Raw genomic sequence first — 26,625 nt, forward strand, 5'->3', positions numbered from 1 at the left:
AGATTCTCATTTGATTATCACAGTAAGAAGGGCAGGGCAGGTGACCTTTTACAGAAGATAAAACTGAGACTCAGGAAACTTCAGAGACCCAAGAGCTGGGAACAGAACCTGGGCTGGAAGTCCACAGTGTGCTTTTCAGGCCACTTGACCTTTTCTGGCATGTGAGAGGTTTGCTGGCTGCTCCTGATCCTGCAGAGGGCTGGCCTGCAAGGCTCTTGCCCCGGGGGAGGTGATGGGTGGTGGGCGCTGACTGGGCCAGAGGAGTCTGTCTCTGACCGGGAGCACTCAGCAGTTTCCAGGGTTCATGGTTTGGCCATTGATTTCCTCCCGGATCTAAGCCTGCTGTCTTATCAGCAACTACCTGTACTCAACAGGAGAAAATAGAATTATCTGGGATTGTTTGACATTTGCATCGAAACTTCTCAGATTTTTAAAGAATAACTTTAACTCTTTTCTTATTATGAAAGTAAAAAGATACTTACAAACTGGGTTAGCAGTAAGAGTCATTTATGGTTTCATCACTCCTCTATAACCATTGTTAACACTTGGCGTGCATCCTTCCACTGGCCTTTACCTGTGCCTGGCTCACTTTTATTTTTCACAAAAATGGTATTAGATGTTTTCAATCTAATATGTTATTAGAGACACACATAACCACTCATTAAGCTGCACTTCTTAAATTGCATTGTAGGGAACATTAGAGTCTTACAAGATGTTGAAAGGTGTTCCATAGAAAGAGTTTCCTAGTTTCCTTACCGTAGAAATCTTTAAGACAGGACTTTTGTGTCTTCACTATGCTAATAATGCACAATGTTAATTTCTAAAGGGAGAATAGAGAATGTAGATTTTAAAACTTCTTTGGCCATAGAAACCCCTTGTTTTGTGGTTCAATAATGGCGTCTCTCTTAGAACACTAAAGTGTCATAGAACACAACTTGGGAATCATCACTGTCCTAAATCATTGATTTCTTAAAATTTGGTCTTGGAAGGAGGTTCTGTGTATCCTCCTTGTAAGAGAGAACTTTGATAAGCACATTTTCTTTTTCTTTTTTCTTTTTTTAAAGAAAGAGAGCATGGGTGGGCGGGGGGGGGGGGAGAGTTGAGCAGGAGGGGGAGTGGAAGAGGGAGAGAATCTTAAACAGGCTCCATGCCCAGCATGGAGCCCGAGGTGGCGCTTGATCTCACGACCCTGAGATCATGACTGAGCTGAAATCAAGAGTCAGGCGCTTAACTGACTGAGCCACCCAGGTGCCCTGATAAACACATTTTCAATATAGTTTTTATAGAACAGATATTTCCAATCCTCAGTTCTACTGCTACTATTCAGTTCTACTAATTGCCTTTTTGGCAGAATTTTCAGTAGATTAGAGACCTCAGATGTGGAAAACATAAGGGATGTATTTTGTGCTCCTGTTCCCCTCTAGTTGTTGGATAATTTGAGGGCACTATGTAGGTTTGCATGTGTGCACACATGCACACACATATGTGTATACATGTAAGCACACATGTATATGCATGTTCAAATGTGTATACATAAACATACAGATGCGTATATATACACAGGTACACATATGTATTATAGACACATGTATTTGTGTTTACACATACATATATGTATATACACATGCCTATAGGTTTTTATGTATATTTGATACATTATATATACATACGTGTGCATATATGCATACATGTATACATACACATATACATACACACACACATACATCTCTGCCAATATCTATATATCATTATGAAAAGAAAAGAAAACAAGACTCTCTGTGTCTAAGCCCACATTAGGTTTATAAAGCTATCTCTTTTTAATATCTTAAATGTATACCGTTACAGAACATAGTCTGTCCTTCTATACTTAACATTTGGGCTGTCCATTTCCCAGAGCTGATTATTTCCTTTGATTGCTGATACACCTAAAGGCCTGGCATAGCTTCCTGCAAGATTTAAGGAATAGGCTTTGGGGCCTGTGGATGATGCTTTTCTCTTCAGATATCAGTGATAGGAGAGGCTGCTGTAGGAGAGGTCTTGAGAAAGATCTGAGAGGCTGAATGGTTCTGGGAATACACTCAATCTCCCCATATGAAATTACGGAATTGTTTTTCAGTGCTTGCGTTGTCCAGGTAATTACCGTGATTCCTACTTAGGTCAAAGATATTTAAGCTCAAATAGCTTAATATTTAGATGAATTCAAACAAAATGAAGTTAAACCACCATTTATACACCAAACAAAATAGCACTTTCTTTTGATACATGTGGCTAGTGGATGAGGGGAAGCTAGGATGAGGAGAAAGAGAGATTACATTTTAAGAGAGTTTATATTTTTACACCAGAGTATTCTGTTGTGCTCCGTAGCCTCAGAAATTGATGAGTCATCAGTGATGCAGCTGGCTGAGATGGGTTTCCCCCTAGAAGCGTGTCGGAAGGCTGTGTACTTTACTGGAAATATGGGAGCTGAAGTGGCCTTCAACTGGATCATCGTTCACATGGAAGAGCCAGGTGGGTGGTCGGAAGAGGGGGTAGCTTTGGAGTCTGATGGGCTCCTCAGTGATGCTAAGCCTTGGTCCTTCCATGTCCTCTGAGTGGGTCCCAGAAAATGCCTTTTGAGCTCATAATTTAGCTTCTTCACTCACTTTTTCCTGCCCCTTATAATTTACACTCTTAGCTCACTTTGTTTCTGCTGCAATGAGGGGGCTCTTTGTCTATGAAGCAAACTCACAGTGTTCGCCTTTACTCTTTTCTTTCTTTCTTTCTTTCTCTCTCTCTCTCTCTCTTTCTTTCTTTCTTTCTTTCTTTCTTTCTTCTTTCATAATAACTTTCTTGAGATGTAATTCACCCTTTTAAAGTCTATAATTCAGTGGCACAAAGACCACTGGAAAGACGTGGGCTATACAGGCATGTGTCAGAGATATTGCTGGTTTAGTCCCAGATGACCACAGTAAAATATCACCTTAAAGTGAGTCAAATGAGTTTTTTCCAGTGCCTAGAAAAGTGATGTTTACACCATTCTGTAGTCTATGAAGTGTATAATAGCATTATGTCTAATAAATGTTCATACTTTAATTGCAAAGTCAGATGAAGTGCAATAAATTGAGGTCCGCCTCCACTTCTAGAAGAAATGATAAGGACTTGAAATAGAAAAATGTGCATGAAGAAATGGGGGCTGTTTAGTTAGCTTTTGCTTCTGTCTACTTATATTAAGGTAGAATTCACATACCATAGAATTTACCCATTTGAGGTGTACATTTCCGTGCTTTCTCTTAAATTCATGGAATTCTGCAGCTGTCACCACTAAAAGAACATTTTGCTGTAGGGACACACAAGCTATTTATCTTTTCATATATTGGTGGACATTTGGGCGGTTCCTGGTTTTTGATTGTTGTGAATACTGCGGCTATAAACATTTTGAGTACACATTTTTGTGTGTACATGTTTTAATTTCTCTCGAGTAGAGTTGCTATGTCATATGGTAACTCCACGTTTACCTTTTTGAGGAACTGCCAAAGTGTTTTCCACAGCAGCTGTACCGTTTTACATTCTAGCACCGCGTGTGAGGGTTCCAGTTTCTCCACATCCTCACCAACACTTGTCATTGTTGTTCTTATTACAGCCGTTCCAGTGGATGGGAAAATGGTAGCTCGCGGTGGTTTTCATTTGCATTTCCCTGATGACTAATGATGTGTAGAGCAACTTTCTGTGCTTGTGGGTAATTTATGAAGACATGTCTTTGGGCATTTGGAGAAATGTCTATTCAAATCTGTTGCCCATTTTTAAGGAGGTTTTTTGGTTTTTTTTTAGTGTTGAGTGGTTCTTTTCATATTCTGAATACAAGCACCTTACCAGATACATGATGTGCAAATATGTTCTCTCATTCTGTGAGTGTTTTCACTTTCTTGATGGCATTTTTTGAAGTACAAAAGCTTTTAATTTTGATGAAGTCGAATTTATCTATATTTTTACTTTTGTCACTTGTGTTCATTGCCTAACTCAAGGTCTCTCCATTGAGGTCAGGGAGCCGTTTTGAGTTAATTTTTGAATATGGCCTGAGGCGGGGGTCCAGCTTCATTCTCTTGCGTGCGGACATGCACTTGTTCCAGCACCATCTGTTGAGAAGACTGCCCCGTCCCCATTGGAATGGTCTCGGCACCCTTGTCAGAGCTCAACTGACCATAAATCTGCGGGTTCATTTTTGGACTCTCTGAATCCTATTCAGTTGATCTATAGGTTTATCCTTATGTCAATACCAGCTGTCTTCATTATTATAGCTTTGTAGGTATTTTTCCTTCTTAGCTCCATGGTGTTGTTTATCTCAAGACTAAAAAAAGGAAAAGGTCTGAGCGTGATTGTCTTCCCCAGATTTTGCCGAACCGCTGACCATGCCTGGTTATGGGGGAGCAGCTTCTGCTGGAGCCTCTGTTTTTGGTGCTACTGGACTGGATAACCAACCCCCGGAGGAAATTGTAGCTATCATTACCTCCATGGGATTCCATCGGAATCAGGCTGTTCAGGCGCTGCGAGCCACGGTAAGCAGAGAGTCTGTGTGTGAGAAAACCTCCTCTTACCGGAGGCCATGTGCATTGCTGTCAGCAGCAGTGGAGACTTCCCAGTGGCCCTCGATCACTTTGAATCATGCTGGTTTCACTCTGTACCCCACCGTGGCCCCCAGAGATTCATTTGCATATATTCTCTGTACAGCTAAAATAAATATTGGGGGAAATGATACAGTTTAAGAATAGGGAATAAAAAATAAAAAAACAACAGGGAGATAACGCAGCTGGGGCAAGATGAAAGTAACGGAAAGACCAAACCGAAAGGAAGTCCGTATCATCCGAGTGTTTATGCGCGGGACTCCAAGATTTGACTTGGAGCTTCCTTGTGGCCTTGGAGCAGAGAGGGATGCATAACATTCCGTGTTCAATAAGGCGTTTCTTTAGGACAAATTTTGCTTTTCCGATACCAAGACCTTGGAGAAATGTCTCTCAGAAGTCCTCGTAGAGAAGACTGAGAAGCTCCTGGGAATTCTCCACTTCTGCGTCTGCGGGGAGAAGATCCTTCTGGTATTCATGTACTTCCCGATGTTATTGGGAGGGAAGGACTGTGAAACTAGAGGGTAGATCAAAGTCTTCCTCTTGCAGAGCAGATATTTGTTCAATATTGAAGGAAAGTGCGGGTTTTTTTTGTTTTTGTTTTTTTAAAAACTCATCCTTCCTTGCCACACCATATGCATTTTTGAGTGGATGTCTGCTACTAATTCCTGCTTACCTGTTCTGCCCAGTTGCCTGTGAGGTTCCATTGTTGAGGTCATAGCTGCTCTCACCTGACTCCTGGAGTGTGGCTGGAGCACTTTAAAGTGCTTGAAATATCTTAAGCAGAGTTAGGTCTATCCAGGGTACTTGCTCTGCTCCACTTATTTTTCTTGACTGACTGTTTCATTGGCAATTCTGATGATGTCTAAGCAAATTATTTGACCTGCCCATGATATCACAAACAGAGGACAATGGAAATGTTTTTATGGTCATTGGTTTGAACTGCAGAGTTAAGTTTAAAACAATGTCCTTAACTAACCAGTATTGTCATCATTAATCAAGGCATTCATCTGGTCTCCACTGCAATTCAGCAATTCTGCTAACATCGTGGGAGAGGAGGCACGAACACAGCCCTCATGTTGGCCCCGCTCTGCCCGGCGTAGTTCTCTGCAGAAAACACAGTTGATGGGGGATGTAGTGTGTGCAGTCAGTGTGGCCAGGAAAGGGCTGTACTTGAGCAAAGGGCAGACTGTGGTGGGCCGTAGCCCATCGTTAGCGTCAGCCTGCAGAAACGCTGCGCTGAGATGATACGGGCTTTGGAATGCTGGTCTGCTGCCCAGAACTGTTTCCCAGTGAATCCAATTACAGACCTCAGTTAGGAGACTCGGAGAGGCCAGCTGAATGTGCATTTCATATGCAGGGTCAGAGCTTTGCACTCAGAGGCACTTAAGACTAATGAATTCAGGCCTCCCGTCTTAGCTGCTTGACATCCTGGTTCAAGTGGTCAGGATATAATGAGGCCCTGGGACTGCATGCATTGTAAAAATGTTTTATTTTATTAGAATAATAACCTGGAAAGAGCACTGGATTGGATCTTTAGTCACCCTGAGTTTGAGGAGGACAGTGACTTTGTGATCGAGATGGAGAATAACGCCAACGCAAACATTATTTCTGAGGCCAAGCCTGAAGGACCTAGAGTCAAAGATGGATCTGGAAGTAAGTTCTTGCCTTAGGGATTGTCGGAGCAGTCGTGACCATGCATTCGGCTTATGCCCTTCCCTCCCACCACTCGTATTAAAACCTTTGCCATCACCCAAAAGTTAGCACAGATCCCGCCTTCCCATAAATGGTGCATTTTGCCACTTTGCATGGCCATGGTGATCTGAAAAAATGTGGGACAAACTCAGAGTCACGTTGCCTAGAAGTGTGTGTGCTTCCGTGTAGTGCCTGCGGTCACTTTGCCATTGAGATTTGTTTTTTTTTCATGGGCCATGGAAGTTTTTGTCCAAAAGAGAACATTTACTTTCACGTTAATTTTTTTTTTTGAACGACTGAAAAGCAGTCATATCCTTGACCCTGTCATTGCCCATACCAACTGCTGATAATTTTCTGAAGGACCAATCAAGATGGCAGCAAGAGGCGCCATCGGCCAGTAGTCTACGTTTTTTTTTTTAAGTTTCTTTTTTTTAGTAATCTCTACACCCAATGTGGGGCTCGAACTCACAACCCCGAGATTAAGAGTCGCACAGCACTCTACCTTTTTTTTTTTTTAATAATGATTTTTTATTATATTATGTTAGTCACCATACAGTACATCCCCGGTTTTCGATGTAAGGCTCGATGATTCATTAGTTGTGTATAACACCCAGAGCACTCTACCTTTTAACAGCAAACACATATGTGTCACTATGCACCAGGCAGTGGTTCTAAGAACTTTGCATATGAACTCTCATTTAGTCTTTAACACATCTCTTTTACATGTGAGAAAACAGAGGCACAGAAAGGTTAGTTACCTTGCCCAAGGTCACACAGCTCTTCAGAGTCGGAGCTAAAATTCAAATCCAGAATCCCATGTTCTTCACCATTGTGATGCCCTGCCTCTTTGGCTGTCGTTGCCTCGGAAAGCGTTAAGGCTTGTTAGCCTGGCATTCATCACCTCCTCTAGGTAGATGCCAGCGTGCCTTGTCTCTCGGTGTTATTTTTTCTGTACCCACTCTCCCCCCACCTACAGGTCAGATGCCACACCACCAGCCTCGTCAGGGCACTAAGCCCCTTCTTCCTACTTCCAGGCTTGCGCTCAGGTTGATCCTCGATTGTGAAATGCCCTTCTGTCCCGTCACTGCACGCTAAAATCCTTACCATTGTTCACAACCTGGCCACAGATCCCATTCCACGGGATTGCTTTCCCGGGACCTTCGTAATTAGCGCTCCCTTATCTCATGCTGGTAATAATTATACCAGCATGAACAATACTTCCACTTGTGCCATATTTAATTCTCACAATGATCCTATGAGGTGGATATCATGATTATCTCCATTTTATAGGTGAAGAAACTGAGGTAGAAGAGAAGGTTAAGTTTGTCAAAGTCACATAGCTAGCTAGTGATGAGGAGAAGCAGAATCCCAACCCAGGCCGTCTGCCTCCAGGGCCTGTGCCCGAAGCCCGTATAATATAGTATTTATTCTTCTGTTATTAGAAGTATCAAATTCAGGGGCACCTAGGTGTCTTAGTTGGTTAAGTGTCCAACTTTTCATTTCAGCTCTGGTCATCATCTCAGGGTCATGAGCTCGAGCCCCGCACTCAGCAGGGAGTCTGCTTGAGATTCTCTCTCTCCCCGGGCCCCTTCCCTGCTCGTGCTCTTTCTCTCTCAAATAAATAAATAAATCTTAAAAGAAAGACTTATCCAATTCATCTTGCAATAAAATTATTTATGTAAATATCTGTGTCTCCTATTCGGGAGCTTGTGGAGGGCAGTGGCTGTTTTACTTTTATAAAGCTCATGGTGTCTAGTACGTAGAAAGTACCGAGTAAAAAAATAATTGGATTTAATTAAATGTACGTTAGCAGGGGTGCCTGGGTGGTACAGTTGGTTGGGCGTCTGGCTCTTGATTTCGGCTCCAGTCATGATCTGAGGGTCATGAGATCAAGCCCCACCCCAGGCTCTGTGCTGGGCATGGACTCTGCCTGAGATTCTTTCGCTCTCCCTCTGCCCCTCCCACCTCGTGCTCTCTCTCAAAAAAAAATTTTTTTTTTTTACTTTAGCAGCATTCGTTCCAGTAACGGTATAGCTGTAGCTCTCATTAATGGTCTACTCATTAGCAGTCTTTCCAGACCTAAAATGTATGTATTGATTTATCTCTAGAGACAGAGGGTGGGAGGGAAACTTTCTTCTTCTTTTATATAAAACAGTAATTTCTTCACTGAAACTGTCACAATCCCAACAGGGTAAGAAGAGGATGAGATACAGTTCTCCCTACTTCCATATTCATCTAGCGGGTCTTGTATTACTCTGTGGAAATCAGTGGCTTGCCTAAAATATTAAAAGCTGTAATGGGTGTTATTCAATAATTCATGAACAGGATTTATTACATGTTACATGTCTATCGGTTCACTGCTTCCTTGGTTTTCCGTGATGGGCTTTTCTTTGGGATGGTGAGCCCTCACAGAAGGAATAAACCACACGATGGGACCATTGTAAAGCTGCCAAGATACATGGCTGTAGAAAGAGGGTGAGTCTGCCCATTAGGTTTCCCTGTTTTCTGATGGAGCTTGGAGGGCCCCGCCACTCTCTTGAAGATGGTCATTAATGTCATGGAAGAGCACATGATCCCCTTGGGCTTGCTGACTGCAGAGTGATCTTTTGGTACTCCTGGCCCTGTGGTTGTTGAGTTGCAGCCTTGAATGGGATGTCATGATGACGCTTTCACGCACCTTTAATTTAAAGGCACTGCGGGCCAAACTCTGTGCTCTTTCTCTTCACTGCCCGCACGCTTAGGGTGAGGGTGCAGAAGGAGACAGCCACGCACTGTGAGACATCGAGTGCGGGGTACACTGAAGCTAGAAGCAGTGGTAGGTGAAAATTTTAATTATGAAAACCCAAAAGAGCATAACGCACCCTCCCTCGCTAAATGCATTTTGTATCTGATTTTAAGAGGAATGGATGTTTTTAAAGTAGCTTTTCCAGCACTGTACCTTGCCCACAGCAGGTGATCAGAGAATGAATGATTGAATGAAGAACGGATGGAGATGAGGAGGTAGTGGCCACAGGGATCGTTTTCTGCTGCCTCCACGAAGTACCAGGTGGAGGGGTTAGGAGGGCGCTATTTTGTGTCACATTGCATAAGTCACAGCAAGGGAAGAAGGTGATTTCTCAGACTTCACTGCCTTAGCACCTGAACTCATAGGTCGGTCACTTCTTTTGTTTTTTTTAATTAACGATTATATTGTTTATTTTTCTTATAATTAAAAGGCTATTTAATAATTTTAGCCACTTGAGAAAATGCAGATATACAAAAAGAAGAAAATAAAAATTATTTCCAATCCTACCACCAAGTCATAGCCACTGTTAATGTTTTGTGTATATTTTTTAGGCCTTTCTGTGCAAATATAAAATGAGTATAAGTATGAATATTATGAAAATAAAACATTCTATTCTATACATGCTATTTTTTTTAAAGATTTTATTTATTTATTAGAGAGAGAGGGAGAGAGAAAGAGCATGAGCAGGAAGGGCAGAGGGAGAGGGAGAAAGAATCTCAGGCAGACTCCATGCTGAGCGTGGAGCTGCAGGCCAGGCATGGTCTCACGACCTGAGCCAAAACCAAGAGTTAGCCGCTTAACCGGCTGGGCCACCCAGGCACCCCTATACATGCTCTTTTATAAATGCTATTTTATAACCTGCTTCCCCCTAACTGCGGATGTACATATAGGTATGTCCAGATCACTGAATATATATTAATAATATCCCATTGTATAGTGTACCATAATTTATAAACCTGATTTTAGGCCAACTAATTGTTATTTGAATAAAAGGCGATTATAGGGCTGCCTGGGTGGCTCAGTCGGTTAAGCGTCTGCTTTCGGCTCAGGTCATGATCTCAGGGTCCTGGGATCCAGCCCCACATCTGGCTGTCTGCTCAGCGGGGAGCCTGGTTCTCCCTCTCCCTACTTGTGCTCTCTCACTCTGACTCTCTGTCAAAGAAATAAATAAAGTCTTAAAAAAAAAAAGATGATTACAGAAAGAGTTTCAGATAATGGGGCGATTTTTACATTCAGAAGATGACAGCAATTATTATTACTATTATTATTTTTAAGGATTTTGTTTATCTGAGAGAGAGAGAGCACAAGCAGGGAAAGGGGCAGAGGGAGAGGGAGAAGCAGACTCCCCATTGAGCAGGGGCGGGACACATGTGAGGTTCCATCTGAGAACCCTGAGATCGTGACCTGAGCTGTAGTCAGATGCTTAACCGACTGAGCCACCCAGATGCCTGACAGCAATTATTTTTAAATAATAAATTTCTTATAGGATGAATTCTGTTTACAAAGTACAGCAAATGCCTCCTTCAGTCCTTATCCAGTTAATAACACTTGTTCAACATTTAAGTTTCTTTCTCTTCTGTCCTCTTTCCCTTATTCTCTATTAAAAATGACACCATGATGAACATTCTTGGGCCCTCATTAGATTACATCCTTAGCATGAATTTCTAGAAGTGAAGATTTTGAGTCAAAATTACCTATTTTTGAGGTATTAATGCATATTATTACAATTCCCCCCCGAAAGGCAGCTTCGGTGGCTCTCCTGCCTGCCCCCCCCACCCCCCCGCCAGCGCAGTCAGGCTAAGCATTTTCCTTATTTTTCATATATTTATTGGCTGGTTGTTTTTCTTCTTGTGTTAATCACTTCCTCATTTTGTTTGGTCCATTTTCCCATTTTTATTGAGGTTTTCATCTGGTTTTTATTGATTTGTATGAGAGTTTCATATATTGCATGTTAGCTTGGGAATACCTGGTAAGTCTACAATATTGAGTTTTTCTGGCCAGAAACATGTTATCCTTTTTTTTTTTTTTTTTTAAGTTCATCTCTCCCTTCTTCCACCCCTGCAAAGCTATATGGTTTTCTTCATAAACTTCCTGTGTATTTCTGGTTTAGTTTCTTCTCCGAATTACATTTTCTGTGTTACTTATGAATAAAATTTTACCCATTATATTTTCTAAATTGTTACTGCTGAATTTTGGAAAGTTCCTGATCTTGTAATTGGCTGTTCTGTAGGGATTTGATTAGAATTACATTAAATTCATAGGTTCATTCCCAGGAGGTGTGGATTCTGCGTAGGTAGGTTGTTTACATTTCCAAAACATTGCTTTTGGCCTCTTTTTGGGTTGGTGAGTTGATGGAGACATTTGGCTTGGGGGTATGAAGACGATTTAACAGGTTAGTTAATTGTTTTTTAGGAGCAAAATGGAGAGCCAAAACAGACACAGACAAACCAAGTAAAACCAGCAACCTCAGTTTTCTCGGTCCTGCTGTAAGGGGCAGGACAGCCGAGCCAGGCTTGTCCAAGCAAAAAGGGAAGTATTGTATCATAAGAGCCAGACAGTCCCAGGGAGACCTGACTCGAGGCATGCCCTTGATTGTGGGACTGAAATCCTTTTATCTGGTTGCTCCCCTCCCCTGTACCTCCCCTGGGGTGGTGTCAGTTTCAAATAGGCTCTCCCTAATGGCCACAAAGTGGCTGCCAGTGCCTCCCACAATATATCTCTCCAGGTTAAAATCCAGCCGAGTATTGTCCTGGAGTTCTTAGCAAAGGTCCTGGCAACCTGAGACTCGGGCTGCCCAGCCCTGTCCCTGTTCCCTGGCCCCACTCATGGAGCCTGAGGGTGGAGACATCTTCCTTCCTAGCTTGTAAGCTGAGAAGGGAAGTGTGGTCTCTTCAAACAGTTGTTCAAATGTAGTCCTGGATCCGGAGAATCAGCATCCCCTGTGAGCAGCATCACCTGTGAACTGGGTAGAAATACAAATTGTTGGGTCCCACTCCAGGCCTTTGGGGGTGGGCCCAGTGAGCTGGAGGTGAGCAGGCCCTCCAGGTGGTTCTGGTTCAGTGTAAGTGTTTGAGAACTATCACCCTAAAAGCCAGATGAAGTTACTACTGCCTTAAGAAGGGGGACAGGAGCTGCTAGGACATCACTACACCATGTTAACCCTGAAAATAAAGACAAGGTGGGAGTTTGAATTGGAAACAATGTGACTCTATAAGGATAGGGATTAAAGAACACTTGTATCAAATGCTTCCTTTAGGGAATATGTTAACTAAAAATCACAATTGCTTTTTTTTTTGGAATGAGGAAATAATGTCATTGCATGAAACTCTTTTATTTTAATGTGATCTAGTTTGCTGGGAGGAGCTCGTGCTAGTAACCCTGGCTTAGGCAGTGGCTGTCCTTCACTGAAGCCTGCGAGGCCCTGGGCGCTTCCGGGACAGCTTTCCTTCATGCCTGCAGCTAGCTGTTCACATGAGGATGGGGACCCAGCACGTGAGGGGCCTGGGAAGTGGGAGAACCAGCTGGGAGTTCAGGTCTCTGATTTTGAAGCCTGTGCACTTCCTCCTTCATCTTATCACAGATCTTCTAAATCGGAAGGGAGGCGGCAGTCTATTTATTGGAAAGCTCTGTTTATCATCACGTTCTGCACATTTTAGGGCTATCACCTAACTTCCTGTCGAGTTTTTAAATATCGTAAAGAGTGGAAAATCAGGTCTTCAGTCTGACCTATCTGTGCTTCTGCCATTTGCAAAATTATTTCTGTTCCTATGTTGCACTTAATGAGCATTTAATTTTTCTTTCTTTCTTTCTTTTCTTTTTTTTTTTTTTTAAGAACTCACTGATTGCCAATGTAATTAAAATGTGATTACGCTGCGATTACTCAAAATCTGCTCTGGCTTCTCCAGCCGCATCTCCGTAATGGCTCTGACAGCTTCTAGGGCAGCTGAGATTTTCCAGCAAGGGGAGCAGAGAGACATTTCACTTACATAATGGTGGGACTCCTAACGTGCCAGGCTCCCGAGGAACGCAGCGGGAGTAGGATCCGTCGAGCACGAGGGGGCAGCCACACGGGAGCTAAACACCAGTGGGTTACTTGAAAGCAACACACTCAATGCAGCTGGGCTCCAGTGCTCACCCCACTTCAGCATCTGTTTGTAATTCCTGGGGGTTCCTCCCCCCATGGCGTTATTGGAAGTGAAGAGGAAGCCACTCTGAAATAAACTAATTTATACTAAAGTATGAATGACTGAGAACTATGAAGTTTGGAGGGAATTGTTTGATATTTGGAGTTTTAGGCCGTATGATAAAGAGAAGTCAAGGGGTTTGGTAATTTTGAGCTGTGTGGAGTTGAGATTTGTAGATCCTAAAAGACTCTGTCCTTGTCGTCAGCTGACTTAAGCGGTTACTGATTTACCCAAATGCTCCTTTCGCTCTTTTTGGGGATTCTGAAGTTTTCTAAAAGCTCCAAATCCAAATCCATCTCCCCCTACCTCCCACTGGTCTTTTCTCAGAGCAGGGACGAGGGCAATCACGCTGTTCTGGGTAGAGATTGTTTACAGATTTAAGGCGTTTGTGAGTTATATGTTAGTAAATTGGCAATGATATTTTCCCATCTGTTGTACAGAGGTTAGGGGGTAGGTAATGGAAAAAATTATTGAAGTTAGAAAGATTCGGTTGGAAAACTCAGTTTGGGTTTCGCACCAGAAGGCTGTGGAGCCCCTGGGGTCTTGGTGGGCATTTCAAGGAGTCTGTTTGTGTATTCTGTGCCCTCTCGGCAGACTGACTAAATCAGTGTTGCACCCATACCAGATACTACAGCTTTTCAAATAGATAGACAGATAGATAGATGCTATAGGATTTATAAAATATAATTAATTGAACTGCATTCCTGAATCTAGACTGCTTTAGGTCATTATGTGTTGTCGAACTATAATTTTCTAAAAGGCTAAATCACGATTCTCAGGTACATCTAAACTAAGCACAAATCACAGATTTTCTTTGACTCGTTAATTAATGAGGGAACCAGCTAGTTGTTATTACCAGTTCAAAGCATCTGAGAAGCTAGGATAATTAAAGATAATTCGATTGCTGAGTTAAATATAAAATTAGTGTCTTCAGATCATAAATCCTTGAGGTTATATGTTCTGCTGGACAGAAATTTTTTCTATCTTTACTGAACAAAAATTTACAAGTTAATGAGTAACTTGACTAAGTCTGGGACCTTTAATCAATAGTAAGCAGTGAGATGAACTCTCATCCCTCTAGACCAGGGGCCAGCATGCCTTTCCTCTAAAGGGCCAGACAGTAAATGTTTTAGGCTTTATGGGCCATACTCGCGTCATCTCATGTTTTTGTCCCTCTCCTCCTCCCCTTTCTCCTAGGTGGATTTGGCTTACGAGTCATTGCACTATGCCGGCCCCCACCCTAGACAATCCTTGGGTGGCCATTGCTCCACAGGACATGAAATGACAGGCTCCCTGCCTCTTCTGTTTTCCAAGTGTCACATTCATTTTCTGACAGTGCTTTCTCAAAGAGTAAAATCAGAGCACAATCGCTGTTTTGTTGGGTAGGGGTCGGGGTGGTAAAATTTTGATATGAAAAAATTCTGCATGTTAGAGAGGTTGGAACCATTTTCCTATGTTCAAAAAAGGACACATTTTGTTGGGAGAGGGAACGGGGCGGGGGGGAAGGTGCTAGTTTCAGACCCTGTTTAATTCTGGCTTTCTAGAGGGTCATGGTGGTTTAGGCAATGTTGTCCAGCTTTTCTACGTGCTTGAAAAGTTTCTCTGTGGCAGGTCAGCATTTTAAAAATGATTTGGGGGGGCACCTGGGTGGGGCAGTTGGTGAGGTGCCCGACTCTTGGTTTTGGCAGGTAATAATCTCGGGGTCATGCGATCGTGCCCAGTGCTGGGCTCCTGTCTGCTCGAGACTTTCTCTCCCTCTCCCTCTGCCCCTCCGCCCTGCACTCACATGCTCTTTCTCTCTCCCAAAATAAATAAATAAAATCTTAAAAAAAATGGTTTGCCTTGCCTCAAACTGCCTTTTCCATCTACGTGAAGAGGGGTCTGCCCATCTTTGGGAGCGTGTATGCCGATGCTGTTTTTAGAAGGGGGCCTCTGCGAATGGGGGAAGAATCAGCAGTAGCTTCCCTGTTGGGTTTCTTCACCTTCACTTTCTCTTTGGAAGCAAGTATTAATTGAGATTTCTTACCTGTTGAGTTTTTGCAAATGTGTTGAGAGAGCTGCTCTCTCTTGCTGTCTCTTCCAGCAGGAGATCTTGAATAATGCATGGGGTGGTTCCTTGTATTGATAAACATGGTTAATTTTAATTATAGGACTTAGATTTATGCTAATCTTTTTTTCTTTAATTCCTTTTTGTGATTCTGAGGATACACTGAGTTGTTTTTAACCAAAGAGAGGAGAAATGCCTTTGGGGGGGCTTAATGACATGTTTGGGCATATGGAATGTATGGATCTGCCCCTTTCTCTGTCTACTTGTTTTGCCAACCCCTCAAGGAGTAAAATCAGAGCAAGCAACCCTGTGTTGGTATCTAAGCAGTGTTTCATTGAATGACCCAGGCTTAATGTGGGCAATGCTCATGAAAGAGTCTGTTCAGTTATTTAAGTCATTGTTTTGGGGAACAGTTCCATGGGAGGGGGAAGCCTTGGTTGGGCTCCTTTCTTTATTTCATGAAAACTCTAAGAAAGCAGCTTCATTTCGGGAGACCAGTCCTGTATCTCAAGCTGAAGAATTGGGCTGTGATACAGAATGATTCCAAAGGAGTTTTAAAACCAACCAGGGTCAAGAAACGTGAAAAGTTCTCTGCCCACACTCTCCCTCGTTTACAGGGTAGGGCAGGTCCTTAGTGTTGTGGGGCAGCAGGGAGGGCAGACCAGCATAGGGTTCCTGGGTCACTATTTCAGAAACCAAGTGCCAGGCAAAATGGTTGTCATTCACCGTTGTTTTTGCCTGGTTTCTGGTTTTAAACTTGGGTTGGTTTGTTTGTTTTTTGTCATCAATTGATATGACAGCAACAAAAACTTGATGGGAAAAACAATCTCTTCTGAATCATTTCCTTTTTAATAATTATTTTACTAACTTATACTCCAATTTATACTTTGGTAGGTGATTTATAGAATATATACAATGTAAGATGATATAAAAACAAATGAAGAAATGGAGTGAACAGAGTTATTCTCTAATTCACACATTTATTTATATATTCAACAAATACTTATGAAATGCCTATTTCATGCTAAGCTACCATTCTCTGTGCCAGGAATCTTTCAGTAAACAGAACAGACCAACTTCCTGTCCTTATGGAGCTGTATTCTAGCCGGAGATAAAAGGGGATAGACAATAAATAAATACACAAGTAAGTTTGGACACGGCAGGAGTTACTTCTTGCTATCTGGACAGTAATAAAGCAAGGTTGGGGGGGAGGTTAGGGGTGAAGGTGAGGGTGAGAGAGAGTTGCTCTTTTATAAGGTGATGCAGGAAGGTCTCTCTGAGGTGACATTTCACCCACGACCTCAATGAAGTGAGGGGTAAGTCTTGTGACATCTGAAAGAAGAGTTTCAAAGAGGGAACAGTGAGTGTAGAGGCTTGAAGGCCAGAGCATGCTGGGTGTGTCTGAGGAGCGGCCAGGAGGCAGGAGTATCAGGGGTGGAGTGAGGGAGAAAGTGGGAGTAGCTGGCGTGGAGTGAGGGAGAGAGAGAGGGAGTAGCTAGGGTGGAGTGAAAGGGAGAAGGGGTAGCTGGGGTGGAGTGAGGGGAGAGAGGAGTAGCTGGGGTGGAATGAGGGGGAAAGTGGGAGTAGCTGGGGTCGAGTAAAGGGGAGAGGGGGAGGAACTAGGGTGGGGTGAGGGGGGTAGCTGGGGTGGAGTGAAGGGGTGGCTGGAGCAGCTGGGGCGAAATGAGGGGGGATATGGGAGGAGATGAGCTTCATAGGCCATTGTGACAGGAAGAGTTTACTCTGAGATACAGGATGCCACCAGGAGGGTTTTGAACACTAATAACCACAATCTGACTTCCCTTTAAAGGCCACTGTGACGGCCATACTGAGAATAGTCAGTAGAGGGGAAGGAAGGAAGCAGGAAGCCCAGATAGGGGGCTGTTGTAAAAATTCAGGCAAGTGATCATGGTAACTAGGATCAGACATTACTAGTGGAGGTGGCAAGAAGTGGTTGGATTCTGGATATATTTGGAAGGAAATGTTGACAAGATTAGCTGATGGATTGGATGTGTGTAAAGAGCATGAGAAAACCTGAAACTGATGTAACATTGTGTGTCAACTGTACTCAAAAAATTTAACAGAAAGAAAAAAAAAGAGGGATGTGAGAGAGAAGACAAGATTTTGTCCTGAATGGAAGAATGGAATCACCATTAACTAAGATAGATAAGGCCAGGGAGAGAGTGCCCAGCAAAATGGGAAGGAAAGGAAACTTCCATCTAAAAAAACCCACACTCATATCATGCAGAATGGCGGGGGACTGAATGCTTTTCCCCAAAGATCAGGAACAAGACAGGATGTGCACTCTTGCCCTTTCTTTCTTTCTTTCTTTCTTTCTTTCTTTCTTTCTTTCGGGAGGGGGGCAAGGGGCAGAGGGAGAGGGAGAGAATCTCAAGCAGACTCCCCACTGAGTGCAGAGCCTGACGTGCGGCTCCGTCACCCGACCCTGAGATCATGGCCTGAGCTGAAATCAAGAGCTGGACACTTAACCGACTGAGCCATCTGGGCGCCCCCTCTCTTGCCATTTCCATAGCATTGTAACAGGACCTTCTAGCCAAGGCCATTAGGCGAGAAAATGAAATAAAAGGCATCCAGGTTAGCAAGGAAGAAGTATAAAGTTTCTCTTTTTACAGATGATACAATTTTGTATATAGAAAATTCTAAGGAATCTACTAGAAGCTATTAGAACTAATAAATGGGTTTAGCAAGATTGTAAGAAACAAGATCAATATACAAAATTCAATTGTATTTCTGTGCATTAGCAATGAACATTCAGGAAATTAGGAAAATAATTCAATTTAACACCATGAGACTGGATGAGGTCATCCAAAGAAAGAGAAAAAATCAGGATGGAGAAAAGAAAGGTCTGTGGTCCGAGCTCCAGGTCACCGGTGTTTAAAGGTCAGGGAGATGAGGAGGAGCCAATGAGGCAGCTAGACAACCAAGAGATGGTTGTGTGCTGGGGGCAAATATTTGAGGAAGGAGGAGGCAATCAGCAGTGTGTGCTGTGGTCAAGGGGAAGTAGGGTGGGGACTCCCGGTGAGTAAGTGGATGAGCCTGGGTGAACAGCAAGGGAGAGGAGGAATGAGGGAGGGGGGCGTTGAGGGAAAGGGTCTGTCCAGAAACAGTACTTTGGAAAATGGAGTAAATTAAAAATAGACCACAAGAAAAATGAATATGCAAACCTTTTTTTTTCCTTATTAGGTTCCACAGACATATTATTATGAAAGTTTGTAAGCACTCACTCAGTTTCTATTCCTGTCTCGTCATAGCCTGTGACAGTTTGCAGAGTGGACTGTTACCCACTCTGTGGGTCCATGGAATCCACTCTGTGCCTTGTAGGTCTAGCCCGGGCCAGGGGAGTATGAGCTGAAATTCGTTTGGGATGGGTATGAACAGAATACTCTGCTAGCTGGCAGGAGGTACTTCTCAGAGAATCAACACTGGCCTTGCCCTCGAAGGCCGTATATGCCCTTGTGCAGAGAGAATGAAGTCTGAATTTTGGTCCCGTGCAGTTTATTGAGAGCAAGGCAGAAACCACAAGAAGCTATTCGGAAGCATGATGACATGACAACAGCTCTCTGCTGTCTTCCTCATAATCCTGACATTTGTATGGTATTTTAGTCTGAATTGCTCATTTAAGCTTTATACAACTTTGTGAAGTGGGTGGATTTTTCATCTCTGTGAAGAAACGGGCTCAGAGAGAGGAAACAGCTCCTCCACCCTCATGGCTGCTTCAGAGTGATAGAGCCAGGACTGCCCCTTTGGACCCACGAGCTCGCCACCAGACCCGACTGCGGGATTTTTAATCCCCTTCCAGATACGATTACATGTCAGCAGGGCTTTGATAGTTTATGTCCTGTGTTGTCAGGAATTTGCAGGTTGAAGCTGGTGGATCTGTGTGTGTGTGTGGGGGGGGTGTTCTCAGTATTGCAAGGCAAATAGACTTTGTCTTTCAATGTAAACAGTTGCTGGGTTGCACCATTGTTGCCTGTAAATTCTGATCAGAAGTGCTCTTGGTTTCTAGAAATGCTGCCTTGTAACAGAGTTGTTTCCTCTTTCATAGTGTATGAATTATTTGCGTTCATCAGTCACATGGGAACATCTACAATGAGTGGCCATTATGTTTGCCATATTAAAAAGGAAGGAAGGTGAGTCTTTTTTAGAAGATCACTATCTATGTTTTATTGAGCACCTATTGTATGCCAGGCTCTCAGCTAGGTGTTGCCCGTATTACCCCATTTGGTTCTCACGGTGCAGGTTTTGCAGGGATATACTCTCAGAGCCGTTTTACACACCAAGACACTGAGGCTCAGAGAAGCTGAGGGGGAACTTAGCCTGGAAGTAGCCATGTCAGAGCTGGCATTCGAAGCCACTCTGAACCATCGCACCTAAGCGACTTCCCAAGATAAGATGCATCCGGCAGCAGAATGTGTGCGTTTGGGACCTGCGTAGGATTGCCAGCTTTAGCCCACAAAACAGGAGACTCAGGTGCCCTGTTAAATTTGAGTTTCAGATAAACAATGAAAAGCTTTTTAGTATAAACATGTCTTAAATATTACATGCAATGTATTTATACTAAAAATTATTTGTTACTTCCCTGCTATTTAAGTTTGACTGGGTCTCCTGTGTTATTTGGCTTCCCTAAACATCCACTGTTTTGCCCTCTTGTGGCCTTGCAGTTGGCTTCGTGGCTTCGTAAGTAGAACCGCTAGGTGTGTGGTGAGCGGGGAGGGAGGCATTTTGGCACGTAAGGCTGCCGCTCCCTTCAGGAGCTTCTCCTTGGGCTGGATCCTCACGGAGTCCGCCGGTTTCTCTTCTGCGAGCTCCCCTCTGAGAAGCCTGAGGCCCAGCCTCCTGCTTGAGGCCGTGCTCCGCCACGTGGATGCTGGAGAAACCTAGAACCTTGCCCTGTCCTGGTGGGACGTTGACCTCTCACACCGTGCCACACGCTGCGGGAGACAACGGTTCCCGCCAGGGACTTGGTTGTGCTCCCCTTTGGTGTGTCTTGTAGTGTCGTCTTCTTAACTTGATTAATGAAATAGTTGAGCACGGGCACTTGATTGACGGTAACTTCTTTTTATTACCAAGCATGATGCTCTTTTCAAAATACTTTTCTTAAGAAAAATAGCTTAAGTATAATTCAAAAAGCAATAAAATTTATGGTAAGAAATTTGTAAATTGCAGAAAGATAACAAAGACTATGTCATTCGGAAGCCTAAAGAGAATCATTGTTTATGTTTCGATACATTTCTCCTTTATTATTGTCACTGGGAGAGAGTATACGTCTGTATACACGATCGTGCTACCTGTAATTGTACGTACGCATTTACAACTTTTCCAAAAGCTTGCAGTGTGCACGCAGCACATACAATATTTTAACCCTTCCCCCACGTCATACTATATTGTGATTATTTTCTCACTTTACCAAATATTCTTTGAAGACATTTTAATAGCTGTGTGATAGTTCACCTGCATGGCTCTTTCCTTCTTATTTTTACCTGGTTTTATACCTCAGGCTGAAATAAACACTGGCGTACATGATTCTTTGCCTTAATTTCTGAGGCCATCTATGGATTGCTACAAAAGGGACTTGGAAACCAAAGGGTTTTAAACGTTTGGAGACTCCTTTCGTAACTACCTTTTGATTGAGCTCAAGAATAAAAAAAGCAGTTGCAATTTCCCACCAGCACTCCCTCTTTTTATACGGCAGGCCTGAGTTTGGTTATCTTAAAACCTCTCGATGAAGTACGTACAGTCACTTGTTTTCTGCCACGCTTCCTGGGACTGACTGAAATCCAGCGAGTTCTCCTGTCTTTTGTTTTCAGGTGGGTGATCTACAATGACCACAGAGTGTGTGCCTCAGAGAGGCCCCCCAAGGACCTGGGCTACATGTACTTTTACCACAGGGTGCCACGCTGAGCCTCCAACGCGCCGGTCGGCGAGAGGAAGCCACACGCCTTTTTAATTTGCCAAAAAAAAAAAAAAAAAAAAAAAAAAAAGCAGAAGTTGGGACAGCCAGACATGAAGGAATACATGGGGTATTTATAGTTTATTTAAAGAACATCATTTGACGCCTTCTGAAATAGAACTGGGAGGAAATTTCTATTAGCGATGATACACTACTGTAGATAGTTTTTCTTTTTATAAATGTTCGAGGAGAGGATGATTTAAAAAAAAGAAGTATTTATATTGCTGGTGGGGGATCTGCCACTGTCACACCAAAAAATAGGAACGTGCCACCAGCCCTCTATTATGCTTTGGGGGCCAGTGGTGTGGCCTCACCCCCCAATAAACGAAAAGCCCATTTTTGCTTCATATTGAGAATCAGTAATGGGATGGGCTTTATTTGTGACAATTTTTTCATTACACATAATTTCTGACCTATCCATGTATAGAAGATTAGAGCATCTGCAATGAAAGGTATTTTTAATTTAATCGTATCGAAATTCATAATGTGATTGTGTGAATGTGTGAGGGTGAGACCGTTCTCGTCAACCAGGAAATCTGTCCCGGGCTGGTTTTTAAAGGTTAAAGCAGTTGGTATTAAGCATAGCTGGGAAAAGCGAGTAACTATTTTAAAGAAACTATAACTCAGGAACAGTTTTAAAAATTGGCTCCCCACTTAGATTTTCAGGCGTAAAAAGGGCTGAGTTGTCTCTTCAGTGCTGTCAGGAATTCACCGGGTTTGTGACATTTGGTGGAATAAGGCCGGGTGCCCACAGCAGCACGATGTTGTTATTTGCCAAACAAAGGTAGATGACTTCTGTTTCTCAGCAGCCCTTCCCGCAAAGGCATAGGGTGTATTTTTAGTTAAAAAAGTGAATCTTACCATAACACGTAACCACTCCCTGGAATCACACTACGTGCCCCAAATTTCTCTGTAATTTTCTTGTCGCAGCGCTCTTTGCCTGCCTGTTGCTACACCTTCCTGGGGCTAGAGTCCCCTCTCCGCCCTCACGGGGCTAATCACCTCCTGACTAGCTGCTGACTAGCTGCTTACTTGCTGCGACTAGCAGTGTGATCCCGGGCACCTCTAGGGCCTCGGGCGCAAAGAAACTTTTTAGGACATTATGAAAGACCATCATTTCCATTTTGGTATCTCAGTATTTTTGTTGCCACCTGGGATCAGATCAGAGTTTCAAATGTGGTGAAAAAGTACAACAAGAGCGGTTTACCGTCTTCCTGCAGCTCTGCACCGAATTCCAAGGTCTCTGCAGTTTCTATTTCAGATTGTCCAGTCAAGTGAAGAAGGATCTGTTGCCATCTGCTTACCAGGCATTTGGTAGAAAGGATCTTTCTAGAAACTGTAGGAAAGTAAAGTAGAACCATCTGGGTAACAGGCCACATGGACGGTGGATTACGCCATGGTGAGTTATGAAGAGTCAGGATTCGGGTTACGATCCGGGCTCCTCTCGAGGGAGTTCAGCTGCACCGTGTGTGTGAGGGACGCCGTGCCCGAGGCCCAGGGCCTGGAGACTTGGGTGCTGCCCCTAGCTGGGCAAGTCCCTCATCCTCCCTGTGCCTCACTTTCCTTGCCTGCACAATGACACCTGCTCTCTCTTGCCAGCTGTGCTTTGAGGATATGATGAGATTTGATACAGTGCCCCGTGAAAGAGTAGCAGGTGGGGCGCCTCGTGGGTCCGAGTAAAGTGTGCTCCCTCCTTCTCTGTCTGGGGTTTTCTTCGATTTGGGAACAAATGCAATTGGCGTGAGGAGGGAGCGCACCATGCGGTAATTCTCTCTACTCAGTTGTGCCCACCAGCGCCCTCTTTAATGTTGATTCGGATACCCTAAAGCAGCCCCACTGGGTCCCAGGAGTCTCTGACTCCTGTAGAAATCTCCACGCTAAGCAGCCTTACAAACTCCAGTCTCCCTAGGGCTGAGTGTCATGGAATAATGACTCCAAACACACATCAAAAATGACTTTAATGCTATTACAAAGCAAAGGCCTTCTTTGGGGGTTGGGGGGGCGGTGACTGGGGATTTGGAGTGAGATATGGACAAAGATAGCATGTGTATTTTGAACAAAATAAAAATTTTGTAATAAAACTTTGCAAAATGGTGTAAAATCAGTATAAGACTATAGGCTATATACATTATTGAATTTCCTTAAGTAGAAAAATAAACTTAGCCCTTCCGATGCCTCAACATATAGTAAGAAAGTATACTGTGGCTGCCTTTTTTTCCTGCCTCACAAAACAAAGGGCTATTTCTACAAGGCGAAGTTTTATATATGTGCTATTCTTTATTTCAGATTGAGAGTTGGGGAAAACTGGAGCAAACAATGGGTTTCTTTCTTGCTTAAAAGTGTATTTATGTGTATACCTTAATATAGACAAGGCAGGTTTCCCTGGAATAAAAGTCTGGAACATACTGCTTCATTTTACACACATACGTTGACGAGATTACTTGTGACTGAAAACTGGAATAGCGTGTGGATTTTGTCAACTGATTATCAGCCTGTGAGGAGTCCTCTGTGTGAGGTGTGGTGGTATAATTGTGACATTCTCACTGTGTGTGGTGTACGTGTGAAAAAGTGCACTTTTTTTTCCCATGTAAATAGCTTTTGATATCCGTTTGTGTAAAATCCCAATGAATGTGTCTTTGGAAAATGTATCAAAGTTTTTATTTTGTCAATTGATCTAAATGCCCATATAACTAATGAGAAATCCAGTTTGGTTCAGATTGGGATTTTTTTCTCTAAGGGAAGAAAGCATGCGGAAAGGACTCTGGGAAGAATCACGTTTTAATGGCACTTTACATCAGCATTGCTTCGGTGTTGTGAATTGACTGGGCTCTTTCCTTTCAACTGTAAGAGAACGTGCCTGCCATTCCCCCGCGCTCACGTCGGGCTACAGGAAGCCTACCACAAGTCGCCTGAGCCTGTGACCCCCAGCGTCATTTACCCCCGTGACCTGACCTGGCAGAGCCTCACCTGCTGTGCCCGCTGAGCGCACCTGGGCTTGGGGCCCGATTCCGCCCCGATGCCCCAGGCCCTTTACCTCTCTGGGCCTTTTTCTTTACAGTGAGTGCGTTAGGCTGGATAAGCTCCGAAGTCCCTTCCTGCCCTAACATTCGATTCAATTTTTATCTTCCTGTGGTTACTGCTGGGGCCAGACATGTGGGATGTGAGGGACCCCAGAGAGGTTAGTTGGAATGTGTTGGTTTGTTGCAGCTCATACACCCCAGTTTACAAGCTCCATCATTTTTAGTGTCCCCACTCTGACCTCTCTGCCCAGTTTCTTGGGTAATTATACTACTTTCCCCCCATTCTTGAAACTCTTCACTTCTCAGTCCATGAAGATACCTTGTTTCCAGCCCCTTCAAAAATGACAAATCGATTTAAAACACCTCCCGCGATGAAAAGCCTCGGAACCACTTTCAGCTAATCTGTAATATTTACAGAATATTTTCTTACTGTAATTCAGTTATACCTAGGATCCCCAAATAAGTGCGGAGAGAGTTTCTACCAGAGAAAGGATGTCTTTTCCTCTTGCAGGCATCGCTGTTGCTAAATCACATCACGGTGTAATGGTCTTGGGGAGGTGGCAGGTGACGAGAGGGACTAGGGAATAGATCAGAAGAGATGCGATTCCACCCTTTCCTTGGGTCAAACATCCTAGGTTACAGGTGAATAATCTATCCTCTTAAGTTGGCATAAGATCACCTACCCAGTGCCATGAAGATTCCCTACTCCGAAAATCGTCTTGAAAGAGTTTGTATTAAAATGCTCTAGGTCTGTGCTATTTAGTGCAGTGGCCAATAGCCACATGTGGCTCATGACCTCATGAAAATGGGCTTGTCCAAATCGAGATTGTGCTGTTCACATAAAACACACACCAGATTTTGAAGGCTTGGTACCAAAAAAAGGGGATGTAAAATATTTTATCCGTATTTTATATTGACTACATGCTGCAATGACAATATTTTAGATAAATAAGGCATTGTTCAAATTTCACTTTTTCCTTTTTATCTTTTTTAACTATGGCTGCCCAAACCTGTAACGGCAGACACGTGGCTCACATGGCACTTGGACAGCGCTGCCTCAGACTCCAGATGGCGTGGGGTCGGTAGTGAGGTGCCACGTGTGGAAGGTCATTCTCCCAAGCATCCAGATAGAAGCGGCACGTGTATTTTCGCTGGAGTCGGGAGCTCTGTGAGGCACAGAATGGCTTCCAGAAAGCAGGAGATTTTTCCGTGTAAAAACCACTATGTATAAGACTCCAATTAAAAAACAAAAGCAAACGAGCCCCAAACCTTGTTCCTTCAGCTTTGCTTAGAAGCTGCTAACTTTGCACTTATTTTTCTGGCATCTTCCACGTGCCAAGGATGATGGCAACCTGAGGGTGCTAGGCGTATTTGCTTCACTTTAGGCAACATTCTCTTGTGGCCTCCCCTCCCCAGGGATTGTTTGGTCTGTTGGAGCTGGGTGTGCTGACACGGTGTCGATCTTGCCGCTCCCATCGGCCTTGGCAAAGGCTGAGCCTGTCGCCTGTGCCCACCTGCCCAGCAGGGTTTGATGTTGGCTCCTGAAAGAGTTTGTATTTATTTTATTTTGCACTAGTCACAGTTGTTGTTAAAATATCTCAACTGTTTTGGGAGAGCATTGCCTGTGATGGAAAGAGAGATGGATGATTTATTGCTTCAGTTGTTTTAAAATTAAAAGCTATTCTCACAAGCTGAGGTCCCTTTACGGCTCTTTTTTCTTTTGCAAAATGCCAAGTAAACTGATTCTGCCCTTTGCAGGTTCTCATCCATCAGTGGAACAGGTAACTTGAGACAGTGACTAATTTTATTTCTTTTTAGGGTTTCTTTGTGTGGGCACCAAGGCCGCCTCATTCCCACCAGTAGTGGAATGTCAGCAGTGGTGCAAGATGCTACTTTTGTGGGGGAAGGAAGGGCCGTGGCGGGGAAGAGTCTGATGTCTGTTCGACTTTCTCTACCGGATATCAAGTCGAATATTGGAGTTGGTTGGGACTCTTCTGTGGTTCCGTAACTCTCAGTCTGCTGGTAGCTTCCATGACGCAGGTGCAAGACCACTCAATGCTGGTTGCACCAAGGGATTCCAGCATTTCTGTGGCCCTGTGTTTGCAGGGTGTATGAGTTTCCTGTTGCTGCTGTAACATGACCATAAACTGAGTGCTCTGAAGAGCACATTTATTAGGTGAGAAGTCTGAAAACGGGTCTTACAGAGATAAAACCTAGGTGGTGGCGAGAAAGCTGTGGGAATTCATTCCTTGCCTTTTCCAGCTTCTAGAAGCTACTCTCATTCCTTGGCTTGTGGCCTAACAACATGGGCATTCCTTATTGTCTGCT

General features: G+C 43.6%; 1 protein-coding gene across 1 annotated transcript in view; it reads left to right on the top strand.

Annotated features, from left to right (window-relative positions):
- Window positions 1–25,987, top strand: part of USP13 (ubiquitin specific peptidase 13) — a 109,993-nt gene extending 84,006 nt beyond the window's left edge. Inside the window, exons 17-21 of the mRNA XM_026498154.4 lie at window positions 2,365–2,508; window positions 4,366–4,532; window positions 6,098–6,251; window positions 19,373–19,457; window positions 21,135–25,987. Of these exons, the coding sequence (XP_026353939.1) occupies window positions 2,365–2,508; window positions 4,366–4,532; window positions 6,098–6,251; window positions 19,373–19,457; window positions 21,135–21,228 (644 nt within the window). The 3' untranslated portion in view covers window positions 21,229–25,987. The remainder of the gene's footprint in view (window positions 1–2,364; window positions 2,509–4,365; window positions 4,533–6,097; window positions 6,252–19,372; window positions 19,458–21,134) is intronic.
- Window positions 25,988–26,625: the final 638 nt, after the last annotated feature.

This window comes from Ursus arctos, unplaced genomic scaffold, assembly GCF_023065955.2.
Source record: "Ursus arctos isolate Adak ecotype North America unplaced genomic scaffold, UrsArc2.0 scaffold_4, whole genome shotgun sequence".
In the NCBI taxonomy this organism is placed as follows: Eukaryota; Metazoa; Chordata; class Mammalia; order Carnivora; family Ursidae; genus Ursus; species Ursus arctos.